Source organism: Mobula birostris, chromosome 9, assembly GCF_030028105.1.
Source record: "Mobula birostris isolate sMobBir1 chromosome 9, sMobBir1.hap1, whole genome shotgun sequence".
NCBI lineage: Eukaryota > Metazoa > Chordata > Chondrichthyes > Myliobatiformes > Myliobatidae > Mobula > Mobula birostris.
Genome location: NC_092378.1, coordinates 153,724,902 through 153,742,229, shown reverse-complemented (window position 1 = coordinate 153,742,229; position 17,328 = coordinate 153,724,902). Strand labels below are relative to the sequence as shown.

Genomic DNA, 17,328 nt, shown 5'->3' with positions numbered 1-17,328 from the left:
TTGATGAATGGTCTCAACTGTTTATTCCCCTCCATTGATGCTGCCTGACCTGCTGTGTTGTGTGTATGCCAGAATCTGCAGTACCTCTTGTGTAACAGTAAAACCACCAGACAGGAAATCTTCTTTCATTGTTGTAGAGTTACACATCACAGAAACAAACCCTACAACCCAACTTGGCCACACCACCCAAGCTGTCTGCCTTAGCTAGTCCTATTTGCCTGCATTTGGCAGACATCACTCTAAGCTTTTCTACTCTTGTAGCTAAGTATTTCATGAACACTGCATTTGGGACCTTTTTCTTAAGATTCCTTTGGCAGCTTATCACCACTTTTAATCTTTCCCTTTTTGCCTTAAAACTATATGTCCTCTCATTTTAGACTCCCCTACCCTAAGAAAAGACTGACAAATCACCTCATGGTTCTAATATATTTTGATGGTCACTCAGCCTCTTGTGCTCCAGGAAAATGACTACCCTATCCAGCCTCCCCCAACTCAAGCCCTCCAGTCCCACAACATCCTTGTGAATCTTCTTTGCATCCTTCCCAACTTAATAACATTCTGCCTATAACCAGGTGACCAGAAATCGAGTTCAAGTTCATTGCCATCTGAGTATACATATATATAACCAAATGAAACATTCCGCCAGACAATAGTGCATCACAAAACAAATCACACAGCACAGAAAACAACATATTACTACAAATAAGCTTGCTGTCCTAGTTACGAGACCTCGGTGGTACAGGGTAGTCATTAGTCTCACAGACTGGGGGAAGAAGTTATTACCGAGTCTGGCAGTCCTAGTCCTGATACTTCTGTCCCTCCTTCCTGATGGTAGTGGGTCAAAGAAATTGTGGGATGGGTGGTAGGGATCATCAACAATGCTTTGAGCCCTTCGTATACAATGCTCCTAATACAGGTTTCCCCCGCAATCTGAAGGTAGAGCATTCCTATGAAACGGTTCGTAAGCCGGAATGTCGTAAAGTGAAGAAGCAATTATCATTTATTTATATGGGAAAAATTTGTGAGCGTTCGCAGACCCAAAAAATAACCTACCAAATCATGCCAAGTAACACACAAAACCTAAGATAACAGTAACATATAGTCATCTTCTATGTCTGCCTGCCTCCATGTCGAAGGTCGAGGTTCGTCTGCTGTGGCTGACGTGGAAGGTTTGAAAAACGACAGTATGCTTAACTGCTTAGCCTCGCGCATTTTTCTATCATACAGTTCTTTGTAAGCACTCAAACCATCCTGCAAGTATGCCCTAAACCTACGTACCCTTTCAAAATTAAAGCCGTACTTTGCTGCAATCATTGCAGCGAAAATCTCATGCAGTTGCTGGACTACTTCACTTTCGGTCCATTCGCTACTGCATTCGATTTCGATTGTTATCCTTTCCTCTTCCAATTGCATCAGCTCTTCATCTATCAGTTCTTGGTCATGGGATGCCAAAACCTCTTCAACATCATCTTCGTCAACTTCCACAAGCCAAACTCACTTTGTCCTTACTTTGTTCACCACGATCGAAAAGCTTAATTATGTCTAGTTTTACACTAAGTGTAACACCCTTACGAGCTCTTTTAGGCTTTTCCGATACCTTGGAACTCACCTTGCTAACGGATGCTCAAAATAAATCCACATAATGCACAGATGCTCACAGGCACATGTTTAAGCAATGCCAGCTAGAATGCAGTTCCGGGGGAGGAGCTCGGCTGCTCGGGGTGCAAGCTGCCTTTTTTCGCACACTGCCTTTTATCATAAAAGTAAAAACACCTTCTGTTAGCGAAAACAGGTGACTAATGTAGGTTTTTTGTAACAGCGAGGTTTCGTAAAGCGAACGTTCAAAAAGCGGGGAACACCTGTACACGTCACAAATGGGGGGGGGGGGAAGAGAGAAGAGAGGGCTTGGTGATCCTCTCAGAGGTTTTTACCATCCTCTGTAGGGTCCAGAATCCAACACCAGACAATACTCCAACTGCAGATTTGCCTACAACTTGAATGTTTGTAAATGAAATCTCAACTCATATACACAATTCCCTAACCAATGAAGGCAAACATGCCGAACTCCTTCACCACCATTAATCCGTATCACTACTTTTAGGGAATTATGTATTTAGACCATAAGATATAAAAGCAAAATTAGTCCATTTGGCCCATTAAGTGTATTCAGCCATGGCTGATCCATTTTTCCTCTCAGCCCTAATCTCCTGCCTTCTTCCCGTATCCATCCAAGTCCTGACCAATCAAGAATCCATCAACCTCTGTCTTAAGTATAAAGACTTGGTCTCAACAGCTGCCTGTGGCAACCAATCACTCTCTGGCTAAAGAAATTCCTCTTCAAGGACACAGTCTCTATTCTGAGGCTGTGTCCTCTGGTCTTAGACTCTCCCATCCTAGAAAACATCCTCACCACATCCACTCTATCAAGACCTTTCATCATTCGATAGGTTTCAACTGGGTCACCTCTCAATTTTAAATTCCAGTGAACACAGGCCTAGAACCAAACACTCTTCATATGACAAGCTATTTAATCGTGGAATCATTTTTGTGAACTTCTTTTGAGCCCTTTCCAGTTTCAGCACATCCGAAGATAAGGGCCAAAACTGTACACAATACTCCCAAGTGAGGCCTCACCAGTGCTTTATAAAGTCTCAACATCATATCTCTGCTTTTATATTCTAGTCATCTTGAAATGAATGTTAACATGGCATTTGCCTTCTTCACCACAGACTCAAGCTGCAAATTCGGAATTCTATAAAAGGACTCTCAAATCCCTTTGAACCTCAGATTTTTGTTTTTTTCTCTCCATTTAGAAAATAGTCAGCTTTTTCACTTCTACCAAAGTGCACAACCACACACTTCCCAACACTGTATTCCATCTGTCACTTGTAACCCTAGGTCTCTGTTCTACAACTATATCCAGGGTCCTGCCATTTATTGTGCAATTCCGACATTACAACTTCAGGGGTAAACCCCTCCAAACTCAAACAGCCATATACAGAGCTCTAAAACTCAAAGTTCATGCTTCATCGCTATTGCATAACCACATCCAACCATGGGAAAACCACAAGGACCCAAACAGCTCATGCCGGAAAAACATGAGAGAATGCAATTTGCATTTTTAAACTCTACTAGTAGCATTATTTCTCCCATGACCCAGCCAATCACACCTCCCCCCACCTTTGCCCTTGATGCTGGGAAAACACCATCAGCAATTCAACTGCATCCAAAAGCAGCATTGTCACTTCAAATACTTCACAGACAGGACTAACACATAGGATAAGAAAGAACTAAGCCAATGTGTTGTTTCGTAGTGTTGCTTCCATATTAATCTGAAATTACATGACATTACATTTTTTAAAAAAGCATCAATAAACATCTCAAAAGACATCTGCATTACGAGCTCATATCAATTCAAATGTACTCTGTACCTTCTCAGATTTGCACTAAACATCTGTCTTCAGAGGAAACTGCTGGTAATTACTACACCCATTGGGAGTACCTGAAACACTCGGAATGACCAAAACATAACTTGCTAATATAGAGCATTTTATTCCAGCTCAGAATTATTAGTGGGCTTCTCTACTGCTTATCCTTCTTAGTCTTGAGCATCCATTGGCATATTTGGCAATATCATCCCCAACATGCTACAGTAAACGAAAGGGATACAGCCAGACAGAGGAATCACTTAGAAAAAGGTTATCACCCATATACATTTGCTCTACTATAATCAACAATGACTTATCTTTATTTCACCAAAGGAATTAACAGTTTAAATAAACTACACTGGCATGGGCCCAGGAATGCAGTGAATGTTCAAACCATTCAGTGAATTCTGATATTAAATCATATTATGGGAGACGAGTATCCGACTTCCATTTGCCAAGGTGGAATCCCATACAAGCCAGACCTAGACTGGTTCATTTACCAAAAAGAACATCAGTGAATTTGACTGTTTGGTAATTGCCAAGTAGAGATTTTTCTTTTAATTCCTAAACTCAAACTGAACTTAAATCCTCAAACTGGGATATCAGAATTTGTGGATTGTTCCAGGTTCTTAGATTACCAGAACATACATATCATCCTTTCTAAAAAGGGCTAATGTATTAAAAATTACTCCAAATGGTCAAGTGCTCTGGATGTAGTCTTGAAATAGCTTGAACAATAGTTAAATTATAGAAAGAAAATAAAAATACTTATAAACTTCATATCATCACAATCATATAGAACAGGCAATTAATTCATAATCCACAACTGCACTGTGAAATGTCAAATCACAGCACAATATTCACACCATATTAAAATATTCACACCCTATTAAAATCTGGCTTCAAAGAATAATTCTTAGACCATAAACACTAGATGGCTGAGGATTAAAAGCAGCAATATTGGAATTCTGACAAACAAGCTACTTAATCCAGACTCCTGTGATCGAGGACTTTACTATAAATTCCGTCCACAGAAAATGGGATTGCAGAGGTCAACTCTTCTTCATCGTCTACACAATTAACACTTGTAATGACACCAAGAACTACTACTCCAGGAACCACACAGATAAAGTACTACAGGTCCTAGTTATGTGCAGTCTCATCAGCTCAGAAAGAGCAGCCAGATGGTTTTTGCAATAGCACATTCAATGCGTCTGACAAAAGTTTCACAGGCACATTATTGGAAGGTTCCTTGAGACTATTATCATTGGGTAAATAAACACTGGGTTCTTACATTGGGTTAAATTTTAGAATCCTGCGTCACGCCTGGGCACTAAAACAAAGACATAAAAGATCCATTTAAGGAGATACTAATGCGTTTGTAAAATATTCCTAAATTAGTCCTTCATTTTTTATATTTTAAACCCTTCAAAATTTGGAATCTTTAAAAGGGAAGAACGAACATCTTATACAAGATAATATAGGATAAATGGCACAAGAATAGTTCATTCAGACTAATTAGCTGTTGCTGATGTTTAAGCCGTTTCTTATTTTTCACTCGCCTAAATCCTTGTTATCTTCTGTGCTGTGTGCCTGCCTTTAATGTAGTGTATCAATATTAATATCTATTGCTGCCAGTGGTACAAGGTACACCTCACTGCTTTCAGAAGATCAAGTTTCTTCTGGACTACCTTCTTCATGATTGTCACGTACTTACAGTATGGTCTTCCGCACAGAGTATTCTCTCTATACTACTGATAAAATCCTTCATAATCTATTAGGTCACCTCTTAGTTTCTCATGCCCAACAGAAAAGAGACTCAAGCACCTTCAAAAATATTGCCAGATGTTACTGTCTGATGGTTATCTACTCACATCCCATCTCTCACTCCACATCAGCAAGACTAAGGAGCTGATCATTGACTTCAGAAGGAGGAAACGAAGTCAATGAGCCAGTTCTCATCAGGGGCTCCGAGGTGGACAGGGTCAGTAACTTTAAATTTCTCAGTGTTATCATTTTAGAGGATCTGTCCTGAATCCAGCACACAAGTGCCATTACAAAGAGAGCACAGCAGTGCTTCTACTTCCTTAGAAGTTTGCTTATCATCTACAACTTTGACAAACTTCTATAGATGCGTGGTGGAGAGTATATTGACAGGTTGCATCACTGCCTGGTATGGAAACACCAATACCCCTATATGGAAAAGCCTACAAAAAGTAGCAGATATGGCCCAGTGTATCATGGCCCTCCCCACCATTCATCACATCTACACAGAGCACTGTCGCAAGAAAGCAGCATCCATCATCAAGGACCACCACCACCCAGGCCATGCTGTTTTGCTGCTTCCATCAGGAAGGAGGTTCAAGAGCTCAGAACCCACACCACCAGCGCCAGGAACAGTTATTACTCAGATATTAGGTTTCTTGAACCAGAGGAGATAACGTCACTCAAATTCACTGGCCCCCATCACTGAACTGTTCCAAACACCTATGGACTCGCTTTCAAAGACTCTTCATCTCATGTTCTCGATATTAATTTTTTTATTCTTTTTGTATCTGCATATGTTGTCATTTGCATATTAGCTGGAGTGGTCTTTCAGTTATTGTGTTTCACTTACTATGAATGTCCGCAAGAAAATGAATCTGTTATATGGTGACGTATTTGTACTTTGATAATAAATTTATTTTTAACTTTAATTTCAAAGGTAATAGTGTTGAATGACACATATGAGAGACTAAAAAAAACTGGAGTCATTTTTTTAAAGGTTTGAAAGGAGACAAATAAAAAAGTTGTTGAAATATCAAAGGAGGAAATTTTCCACTGGAGGTTACACTAGCATATTTAAAGGTAACCAGAGAAACTACAGGGGAGATGAGAACATTGTTACTAGCTATTGTAGCAAACTGTTATGATCTGGAATGCATCACACGGAAAGTTAAAGGCAGCAAATAGTAACTTACAATAAAGATCTAAGTAAATGAGGTCACTTGCAACGTAATTGAAAAGATGCTAGTTTTCAATTTATTTCAATTTCCTGGCATTAAGACATTTCATGCAGTTTGCACATCAGAAAATGCTTACAAAAAGTAATGTATCCAGCTGATTGTCACATTTATGATGGCCTCTACTTTCACCTGATAACTCACTTCAAAGACAACCTTGGACAACTGAAATGTCTTTATGCAAAATGAATACATATTTAAACACTATAGGCTAACTTGTTGTAGATTATATTATCTTATCCCAAGGCTCATAAGAACAATTGTTGAGTTTGTTACACCAGTTGCACAGAAGTGAGAACACAGTATTCTGACTGCACCTCAATGCATAACTATTAGTGGTTCCTTATGCTCCAATTTCCAAATCGGTCATCACAAGGGCTTTATAAGTACTTAAGAAATAGAGATATCAGGGGTAAGTTTTTTCACTCAGAGAGTGGTGAGTGCGTGGAATGGGCTGCCATTGGTGGTGGTGGAGGAAGACACAATAGGGTCTTTTAAGAGACTTTTGGATAGGTGCATGGAGCTTAGAAAAAGAGGGTTATGGGTAACCCTGGGTAATTTCTCAGGTAAGGACATGTTTGGCACAGCTTTGTGGGCCGAAGGGCCTGTATTGTGCTGTAGATTTTCTATGTTTCTATGTAAGAAATAAATTGACTTGGATTTTAAATCTAGACTCATTTGTAATGAAAAATATAGTGTATTAGGATACCAATATGATAATGCTGGGGGTAAAAGGGCAGAAGTACAATTTAATTTCTTTTCAAACCAAAAAGACAAGTCCATCATGTTCCCTACAATTAGTAACTTATACAATAGGACTCTAAATAAAATCAGTGTCAGAAACTCTAAATCATACATTTCAAGCATTTCAAATCAGTAACTTTGCTGCTACTTGCCACAACATTCCAGAAATATTTAGAAGCTCAACTGGAATTATCCACAGTATTACTGCCTCTAAACAAATATTTCTGCTTGGTCTCCACTTGATTCAAGATTGTTTAATGTCATTTCCAGTACACACATGTAAAGGAGAACAAAATAATTGTTCTGACGCAGTAGAAAAAAGAAGAGAAAACAAAAACACTGCACATATAAATACATAAGATAGTTTAAATGATAAAGTAGTGATGGTTGGGGGTGTGGAGAGGTGGGTTATTGGGTGGAGGTGTTGATTAATTAAATTAAAAAATTGTGCAAATACAATTTTAAAAATAAGTGAGGTGGTGCTCATGGGTTCAATGATTACAGAGGGAAAAGGCTGTTCCTGAGTGTGTGCGTTCATGCTCTGTACCTCCATCCTGAGGGTAACAATGAGAAGATATGCCCTGGGTGATGGGGATCCTTAATAAATTGAAGTCACCTTTCTGAGACACCACTCCTTGAAAATGTCTTGAATACTGTGGAGACCAGTATCTATGATCAAGCTGATTAATTTTACAACTTTCTGTAGCTTCTTTCAATTTTGTACAGTCAACCGCAACCCCCCCCCCATACTAGGCTACTAGGCAGTCAGAATACTCTCCAAAGTACACCTGTAGAAGCTTTCAAGTGTTTTCAGTGATAAAGCAAATCTCCTCAAACTCTTAATGAAATACAGCCAGTCTTGCCTTCTTTATTGCGGCATCGATATGACGGGACTAGGTTAGATTCTCGGATCCTGACACCCAGGAACTTGAAATTGCTCACTCTCTCCACTTCTGATCCCTCTGAGGATTGGTGTGTGTTCCCTCATCCTACCCTTTCTGAAGTCCACAGTCAGCTCTTTGGTCTTACTGATGTTGAGTAGAAGGTTGACACCACTCAACTAGTGATACATCTCTCTGCTTTATGCCCTCTTGTTTCCATCTGAGATTCTGCCAACAATAGTTGTAACATCAGCAAATTTATAGATGGCATTTGAACTATGCCTAACCACAGTCATGGGTAAAGAGAGAGTAAGGCAGTGGGCTAGGGGGAGAAACCCTGAGGTGTGCCAGTGTTGATCATTGGCAAGGAGGAGATATTACTACCAATTCACACAGATTGAGGTCTTCCAGTTAGAAAGTTGAGGATCCAATTGCAGAGGGAGGTAGAGCCCCAGGTTCTGTAATTTATCGATCAGGGCTGTAGGAATGGTGATGTTAAATACTGAGCTATAGTCAATGGACAGCATCCTGACATAAGTGTTTGTACTGTCCTGGTTATCCAAGGCTGCGTGAACAGCCATTGAGTTTGCATCTGTTATAGACCCATTGTGGCAATAGGCAAATTGCAGTGGGTCCACATCCTGGGTGTCAAGATCTCTGAAGATCTAACCTAGTCCCAATATATCGACGCAATTATAAAGAAAGCAAGGCAGCAGCTATATTTTATTTTGAGCTTGAGGAGAGTTAGGATGTCACCAAAAATACTCTCAAATTTCTACAGATATACTATGGAGTGCATTCTAACTGGCTGCATCACCGTCTGGTACGAGAGGGGCTACTGCACAGGATCAAAGTAAACTGCAAAGAGCTGTAAAATTAGTCAGCTCCATCATGGACACTAGTCTCCACAGTATCCATGACATCTTCAAGGAGCGGTGCCTCAGAAAAGTGGTATATATCATTAAGGACCCCCACCACGCAGGGCAAGCCTTCTTCTCATTGTTACCACCAGGAAGAAGGTATAGAAGCCCAAGGGCACACTCAGTGATTCAGGAACAGCTTCCTCCCCTCTGCCATCAATGAACCCATGAACACTACCCCACTTTTTTTAAAAACTATTATACTGTTATTTCTGCTTTTGAAATTATCACTACCTATACAAGGTGAGTTGGTCATTTTTGGGCTGGAAAAAAAAAGTCAAGGATTATGGGAACCGGCAGGAAAGTGATTAAGCAAAAATCAGTTCAGCCACAATTTTATTGAACGGACACAGACTCCCACTTGACACACAGCAATTTCCCACTCCTAACCATTATATTCTTGAACGTTTCAAAAGAAAAATTAATGTGCAGGGACACAATGGATATTACACCATTACTATTGGCCAGAAATTAAGTTAACATATTCACTTGATAGAAGATTATTAACATGCATCTCTATCCGCAGGAGCTGTCTAACGGCAATTTTTAAAGTTGGGATTTTGAACAAGTTAATGCTCTATTTGCAACAATGAAAATTTCACGTAGGTGGTTCGGAAGAAACTTGGGTTTCATTTACATTAAGTTAAATTCCATTCAAAAGTAACTCCAAAAACAAGCACATTATCCACAACATTGACTCTGAACATGAATTACAGAATCAAAATAAGTGACATCAAAAATACATTTTCTTAAATATCAAAACTGGAGTTGATCATTGGAAGCTATCCAACATCTCAGCAATTCTTTTTTAAGATTATTTACATAAAGATTAGAACGAGCTTTATCAAAAGAATTACAGGCGCAAACATAGCTAAGTAGATTGCCTAGTTTTAACTTCCATGAGCTATGGTGGGGCTCAGAATCAGATTCAATTATTTGTCACATGTACACTGAATCTTACAGTGAAATAGGCTGATGGTGTTAATCAATATAATCTGAGGATGTGCTGTGAACAGCCTGCAAGTGTTGCCACACATTCCAGCGCCAACATAGCATGCCCACCATGTCCACAGAACAACACAAGCATCAACAGGAACAAAACAACAGCAGTAAAACAAGTCCTGTCCCTCCCTGCCACTCACTCACACACAGTCCTCCAATCCCAGGCTAGACTGCCTCTGGACCTCCAGTGCATTCAGAATCACACACATGAATCATGACACTTATTTTGCAAAAATAAATAGTACAAAAGACACCAAAAGCTTAGAATGACAGCACAGTACTAATCAGAGATGCAGAGCAAAGAACCCATCAGCCCACTTCATCTCGCCAACCATTAGGCCCTCCAATGTTAATGCCTGCGTTAATTCTGTATTCCCCCATGCCCAGCTCATTCCAGTGCCTGTCCAGATGCCTTTTAAATGTTGTAACTGAGTTCCCCACTTCTTCTGTCTGCTCATTCCAGATATCAACTACTCACTGTGAAAAATTTACTCCTTTGAGCTCCTTTAAACCTTCTTCCTCTCATCTTAAACCAATACCGTCTAGTTTTCAACACCCCTACCATGGGAAACGGACACTGGTTATTTACTCTACCTATGTACGTCACCTGTCAGCCTTCATCAATCCAAGAAAAACCAGACCCATCCTGTACAATCTCTCCAGGTAACACATTGAGGTGACAAGTAAATCATTTCTGCATCCTCTCAAACCCTTCGTATACTGCAAGAACTAGAAACATACACAATACTGTAAATGTTGCCTAAACAACATTTAGTACAAGTCTATGACACAATATATATTCAATGCCTTAGCCAACGAAGGCAAGCATGTCATTTGCCTTCCTCGCCACCTTGTCGAGATTACCAGAGTCACAGAACTATCTACATCTCCTCTGTTCAACAATCCTAAAGACCATCATTCATTATGTTCTGCCCTGTTTTATTTTCCAAAATGCATCACTTTGCATACTTGTCTGAGTTAAAATTCCATCTGTCATTCCCCTGCTCATTCCTTTTCTAACTTTAGACAACCTTCGTTAATGTCCACTATACCAACTTTGGTGCCATTTTCAAACTTGCTAATAAGACCATAAGACAAAGGAGCAGAAGTCGGCCATTCGCCCCATCAAGTCTGTTCCATCATTTTATCATGAGCTGATCCATTCTCCCATTTAGTCCCACTCCCCCGCCTTCTCACCATAACCTTCAATGCCCTGGCTACTCAGATACCTATCAATCTCTGCCTTAAATACACCCGATGACTTGGCCCCCACTGCCGCCCATGGCAACAAATTCCATAGATTCACCACCCTTTGGCTAAAAAAATTTCTTCGCACCCCTGTTCTGAATGGGCACCCTTCAATCCTTAAGTCATGCCTGCTCGTACTAGACTCCCCCATCATGGGAAACAACTTTGCCACATCCACTCTGTCCATGCCTTTCAACATTCGAAATGTTTCTATGAGGTCCCCCCTCGTTCTTCTAAACTCCAAGGAATACAGTCCAAGAGCAGACAAATGTTCCTCATATGTTAACCCTCTCATTCCCGGTATCATTCTAGTGAATCTTCTCTGTACCCTCTCCAACGTCAGCACATCCTTTCTTAAATGAGACCAAAACTGCCCACAGTACTCCAAGTGAGGTCTCACCAGTGCCTTATAGAGCCTCAACATCACATCCCTGCTCCTATACTCTATTCCTCTAGAAATGAATGCCAACATTGCATTCGCCTTCTTCACCACCGACTCAACCTGGAGGTTAACCTTAGGGGTATCCTGCACGAGGACTCCCAAGTCCCGTTGCATCTCAGAACTTTGAATTCTCTCCCATTAAATAATAGTCTGCCCGTTTATTTCTTCTATCAAAGTGCATGACCATACACTTTCCAACATTGTATTTCATTTGCCATTTCTTTGCCCATTCTTCCAATCTATCCAAGTCTCTCTGCAGACTCTGTTTCCTCAGCACTACCAGCCCCTCCACCTATCTTTGTATCATCAGCAAATTTAGCCACAAAGCCATCTATTTTATAATCCAAATCGTTGATGTACAATGTAAAAAGAAGCAGCCCCAACAGTGACCCCTGTGGAACACCACTGGTAACCGGCAGCCAACCAGAATAGGATCCCTTTATTCCCACTCTGTTTCTTGCCAATCAGCCAACGCTCTATCCACATATGTAACTTCCCCATAATTTCATGGGCTCTTATTGTGTTAAGTAGCCTCATGTGTGGTACCTTGTCAAAGGCCTTCTGAAAATCCAAATACACAAAATCCACTGCATCTCCCTTGTCTAGCCTACTTGTAATTTCCTCAAAAAATTGTAATAGGTTTGTCAGGCAGGATTTTCTTTTAAGGAAACCATGCTGAGTTCTGCCTATCTTGTTATATGCCTCCAGGTACTCTGTAACCTCACCCTTGACAATCGACTCCAACAACTTCCCAACCACCGATGTCAAGCTAACAGGTCTATAATTTCCTTTTTGCTTCCTTGCCCACTTCTTAAATAGCGGAGTGACATTTGCAATCTCCGGAACCATGCCAAAAACTATCGACTTTTGAAAGATCGTTGCTAATGCCTCTGCAATCTTCACAGCTACTTCCTTCAGAACACGAGGGTGCATTCCATCTGGTCCAGGAGATTTATCTACCTTTAGACTCTTCAGCTTCCTGAGTACTTTCTCTGTCGTAATTGTGACTGCGCACACTTCTCTTCCCTGACACCCTTGAGTGTCCGGTATACTGCTGATGTCTTCCTCAGTGAAGACTGATGCAAAATACTCATTCAGTTCCTCTGCCATCTCCTTATCTCCCATTACAATTTCTCCAGCATTATTTTCTATCGGTCCTTTCTCACCTGTCTTTTACTCTTTGTATACTTGAAAAAGCTTTTAGTATCCTCCTTGATATCATTCGCTAGCTTCCTTTCATAGTTCATCTTTTCCTTCTTAATGACCACCTTAGTTTCCTTTTGTAAGCTTTTAAAAACTTCCCAATCCTCTGTCTTCCCACTAATTTTTGCTTCCTTGTATGCCTTCTCCTTTGCTTTAACTTTGGCTTTGACTTCTCTTGTCAGCCACAGTTGCATCCTTTTTCCATTCAAAAATTTCTTCCTTTTTGGAATATACCTGTCTTGCACCTTCCTCACTTCTCACATAAACTCCAGCCACTGCTGCTCTGCTGTCCTTCCTGTCAGTGTCCCTTTCCAGTCAACTTTGGCCAGTTCCTCTCTCATGCCACTGTAATTTCCTTTACTCCACTGAAATACCAACAAATCGGATTTCGGCTTCTCTTCGTCAAATGAAAATAATGCCACCTACATTCTCAAAGCATTAATATACATGGCTCAGCACTGATCTCTGTTGCACACCATTGGGTCCATTTACCCAAGGAAAGCGATCAACCTTGCCTGAACTTAAAAAGACAGCCTTTACATCGGTTATTGAGTACAGACTTAGTCACCAAAAAGTGGTCAGGGACCCAACTAAACCTTGCGTGCAATATCTGATTTTCCACATTTTTCTCATTCAGACCGCAAGGTTAACATGATGGTTAGTTTTAACTAGAGATAACACACTAGGTAAGGGATGCTCTTTAGATCTTTATTTTGTAAAATATGTTGGAAATGTTTCTTTCTCAAGAATTTTATATTTTGACACATAAGGAATTCTGCATAACATCCATACTTTGTAAAAAACCTAGAAGTATTGACAAAAAAAATCAAAATTGAAGATTCAGAATCTTCTATGTTTCAGTATTTCTTATATTTCATAACAGAGGCAAGTCGTTTAATTTTTCAACAATGGTTGGCAAATAACTGAATATTTTTATAGTGAATCATCTAAAGTGCTTGTTTACAATTTCTTCAGAATTAGTTTCTCACATTAAGTAAAATTTAATTTTTCCTGATCTAAACATTAGTATGAACTAAGACATAAATTACAAAAATACTCTGTACTTTTCCAAGAAGCAGATTTATTCTTAGAGTGATGTTTCTTCTGGGATCCCACTAAAGGTTCCAAACTTAAAATGATTATTTCCTGGGTACAAAACAGTTCACACTGCTTAACCCCTACCTACACTGCTCACTTAGCTGACTTAGTGGCTTAATAACTTAGCGCTCACATTGTCTATCCATCTCAAATTAAATATGGCTCCCTAAACAAACTTGACAACTTGCAACCTATTTAATATGGTGGGGGGGGGGGGGGGAGAGAGAATTGCCAAAGATACCAAATATTTCTCTTCTGCACTAGTACCTTGTCCTAAAACACACCCACCCCCATTACTACTAATACAGAAAAAAATTAAAGAGAAAACCATCTTCAGTTTCCCCAATGAAAAAGTGGAGGTAAAGGATAGTTGATAGGGGAAGAATTTCGCCTCTTAGGGTCAAAGAGCACCACAGCAGAGAACTATTAATCAGCCTAGCACCCTAACGTTTTATCACAAAGAGAAAATCTGCAGATGCTGGAAATCCAAGCAACACACACACACACACACACAATGCTGGAGGAACTCTGCAGGCCAGGCAGCATCTATGGAGAAAAGCACTGTTGACGTTTTAGAGTCGTTGAAGGGTCTCAGCCTGAAACGTTGACTACACTTTTCTCCAAAGATGCTGCCTGGCCTGCCAAGATCCTTCAGCATTTTGAATGTTGCTTCCCTCAGGTTTAATATCACTGGAATGCATTGTGCAATTTGTTGTTTGGTGGCGAAAGTACATTGCAATATATAATAAACTAAATTACAAGAAATATATTTTAAAAATTAAATAAGTAATGCAAAAAGATCAAAAAATTGAATTATTCATTCAGAAATCTGAGAACATTAATATATTTACTGATTTGCCCTTTTGGATGAGGCCCTTGAGTATTAAATGAAGTTATAAGAAATTAATTTTTGCTATAAATTATCTGGGGTAATTACTTTTTCAAAAACAACAAACATTTATCACTGGACTGCTAATAAGAAAACAAAATATTTTAGCTTACAAATTTATCAACTGTCAATGAAACATTCCATCCTCTCTATAAAGGTTAAACCATTTCCACCAACCAAGTTACTGAAAGGGTAACACTCCATTGAGTACTTTATAATACAGAATAGAATATAAATCAGGTAATTACCTTTCAGCTGGTCCGCAACCACACTTTGTGTGCCAACCCTTTCCATCACTTTTCCATCCTCTTTCTGATAACGTTCATCCAAGTACTTAGCAGTGACCTCAGAAAGGTGGACCTTTCCGGCTACACCAAGCTGTTCCATCAAGTTGGCCAAGTTCACGTCGTTGGACCAAACGTCGAACTTAAAACGTTTCATTCCCAAAATGCCACAGAGAACGGTGCCAGTGTGCACCCCGACTCTCATGTTGACCATCTCTTTTTTCTCTTGGCAAAATTGTTCGATGGCCTGAATCATCCCCAATCCCATCTCAATGCAATAGTACGCGTGGTCGGTGCGGGGCTCTGGGCAGCCGGCAACGCAGTAGTAGCAGTCCCCCAGGGTGCTAATCTTCTCGCATCCCGTGCCTTCGCAGAGGCGGTCGAAGCGTCCGAAGAGGTCATTGAGAAGGCCGACAAGCAGGTGGGCCGACTTATTGGCGCTCATCTTGGTGAAGCCCACAATGTCGGCGAAGAGTATACTGACTGGTTCCATTCTCTGCATGGTGAAGGGTCTGAAGATGAGGTGCGCCCTTTGGATTGAGGTCTTCTTCTTTTTGCTCTTGGGGCTGGATGTTGAGTAGCGTTTGAAGGAGTTCTCGCTCTCGTCGTCACCTTGCTTCATCAGCTCGTCGGCCACCATCCTGGGCATCACCGAGTGGATCATGCGCTCCTTCAAGGCTTTCTCCACCTCCAGGTCCTTGCCGTGCATGATGGACTGGCCCACCTTGAGGAAGGTGGTGCGAGAGCGCACCTGCGACATGGTGAACAGGTGGATGCCCACGGCGTGCACACAGGCGTGTAGGAAGAATTTAGCCAAGGCCTCGAGCACCAGGGGTTGGGAGCCCGGGCCCCGCCACCACTCGGCGCTGCTTAGGTAATAACCCAACAGTTCGAAGAGCAGCGAGTAGGAGACGCCGAAGAGAAAACAGAGGTATAGGGGTAGTGGCATGACGGTGTAAAGCAGCAGTAACACCTCCACCGATATCGAGAAACTCCCCACCGGCGACAGGTGCGTCCAGCAGGGAGCCGGCGTCCGGCTCTCGTTCCGGCCGCAGCCGCTGCCCTCCAAGCCTCCGCCTTGGAAGCGGGTGGCCAGCGACAGGGCGAAGACCAGTAGTGTGAAGAGCAGCGCGATGCGGACATAGTGGCGGGAGTACAGGCCGCTGAAGGTGACCGCCAGCAAACCGGCGCAGCACGACATGAAGAGCAGGGTGGGGGCCAGGAAAGCGGCGGCCAGGCCGCGGGCCGACTCCTTCACCACGCAGCCGAAGTAGATGGCCCAGAGCAGCGCGGCCACCATGAGGTAGAGCAGCGCGTACCTGAAGCGGCGCTGGGTCTGCGGGAAGCAGCGCTCCAGACACGCGTCCTCCAGCTTGCGGGAGTCGAAGGCGGGGTCCCACCACTTGCCCGACGCCCGCTCGAAGAGCTGCGGGAACTTGCGGCGGCGGCGGGGGCTGCGGGCCGCCCGCCTCACCGACTCGCCCGAACTGCAGCTGGACGAAATGCTATACTTGGTGGGCCCGGGGCCTTGATGCTGAGGGGTGGGGGCGTCCGCCGCCGCCGCATGCTGCTGTACCTCCCGCTGCCTCCCGATCTTGACAGCGACATGGTTGCAGTCCCCGCTGGCGTCGCAGTAAACCTCGGTGCCGCGCAGCTGCTGGGCCGCCATGTAGAGAGTCCGCGACCTGCCGCCGCCGCCGGGGAATGTGTCGGGAGCCGAAGTCGGCGGCCCGCCACTAACGTTCTCGTCGGGTGCTGCTGTATGGTGTGCGGCCGCTCGCTCGCTCCATCCACCATTTCCGCCGCGGCCAGTGGCGGGGGTTTTGAGGCGGGCGGTGAGGAGGTGTGTGTGTGGAACGGGGGGAGGGCGGCTGGCGGTGGTCAGGGCGCTTCACATACGGGCACCCACCACCGGAAACAACGGACTCGCTGGCTCCCTCCTCCCCCCCCCCACGCGTGCGTACGCACGCCGATCGGATCCCCAACCGCCCAGCAGCAGCGTGCCCGAGCCTGAGTCACGTGGCGCGGCCGCGCGCGCCGCCGCCGCCGCCGCCGGAGGAGGGCGGGAAGCTGACGTTGGGCGATTGGTTCGCCGGGCGCCGGCGGCCGCTGAGGGGGCAGCATCGGAGCTCGGTTGTGGGGTTCTCCTCGACGGGCGCGGCGTGCACTGTACAAGAGTAGGGGGGA

General features: G+C 42.8%; 1 protein-coding gene across 3 annotated transcripts in view; it reads right to left on the bottom strand.

Moving 5' to 3' along the window:
* The window catches only part of adcy9 (adenylate cyclase 9), a 122,917-nt gene extending 105,797 nt beyond the window's left edge, over window positions 1-17,120 (bottom strand). For all 3 annotated transcript variants that reach the window (XM_072269209.1, XM_072269211.1, XM_072269212.1), the window contains exon 1: window positions 15,106-17,120. In XM_072269209.1, coding sequence (XP_072125310.1) covers window positions 15,106-16,810 — 1,705 coding nt within the window. In that variant the 5' untranslated portion in view covers window positions 16,811-17,120. The remainder of the gene's footprint in view (window positions 1-15,105) is intronic.
* Window positions 17,121-17,328: the final 208 nt, after the last annotated feature.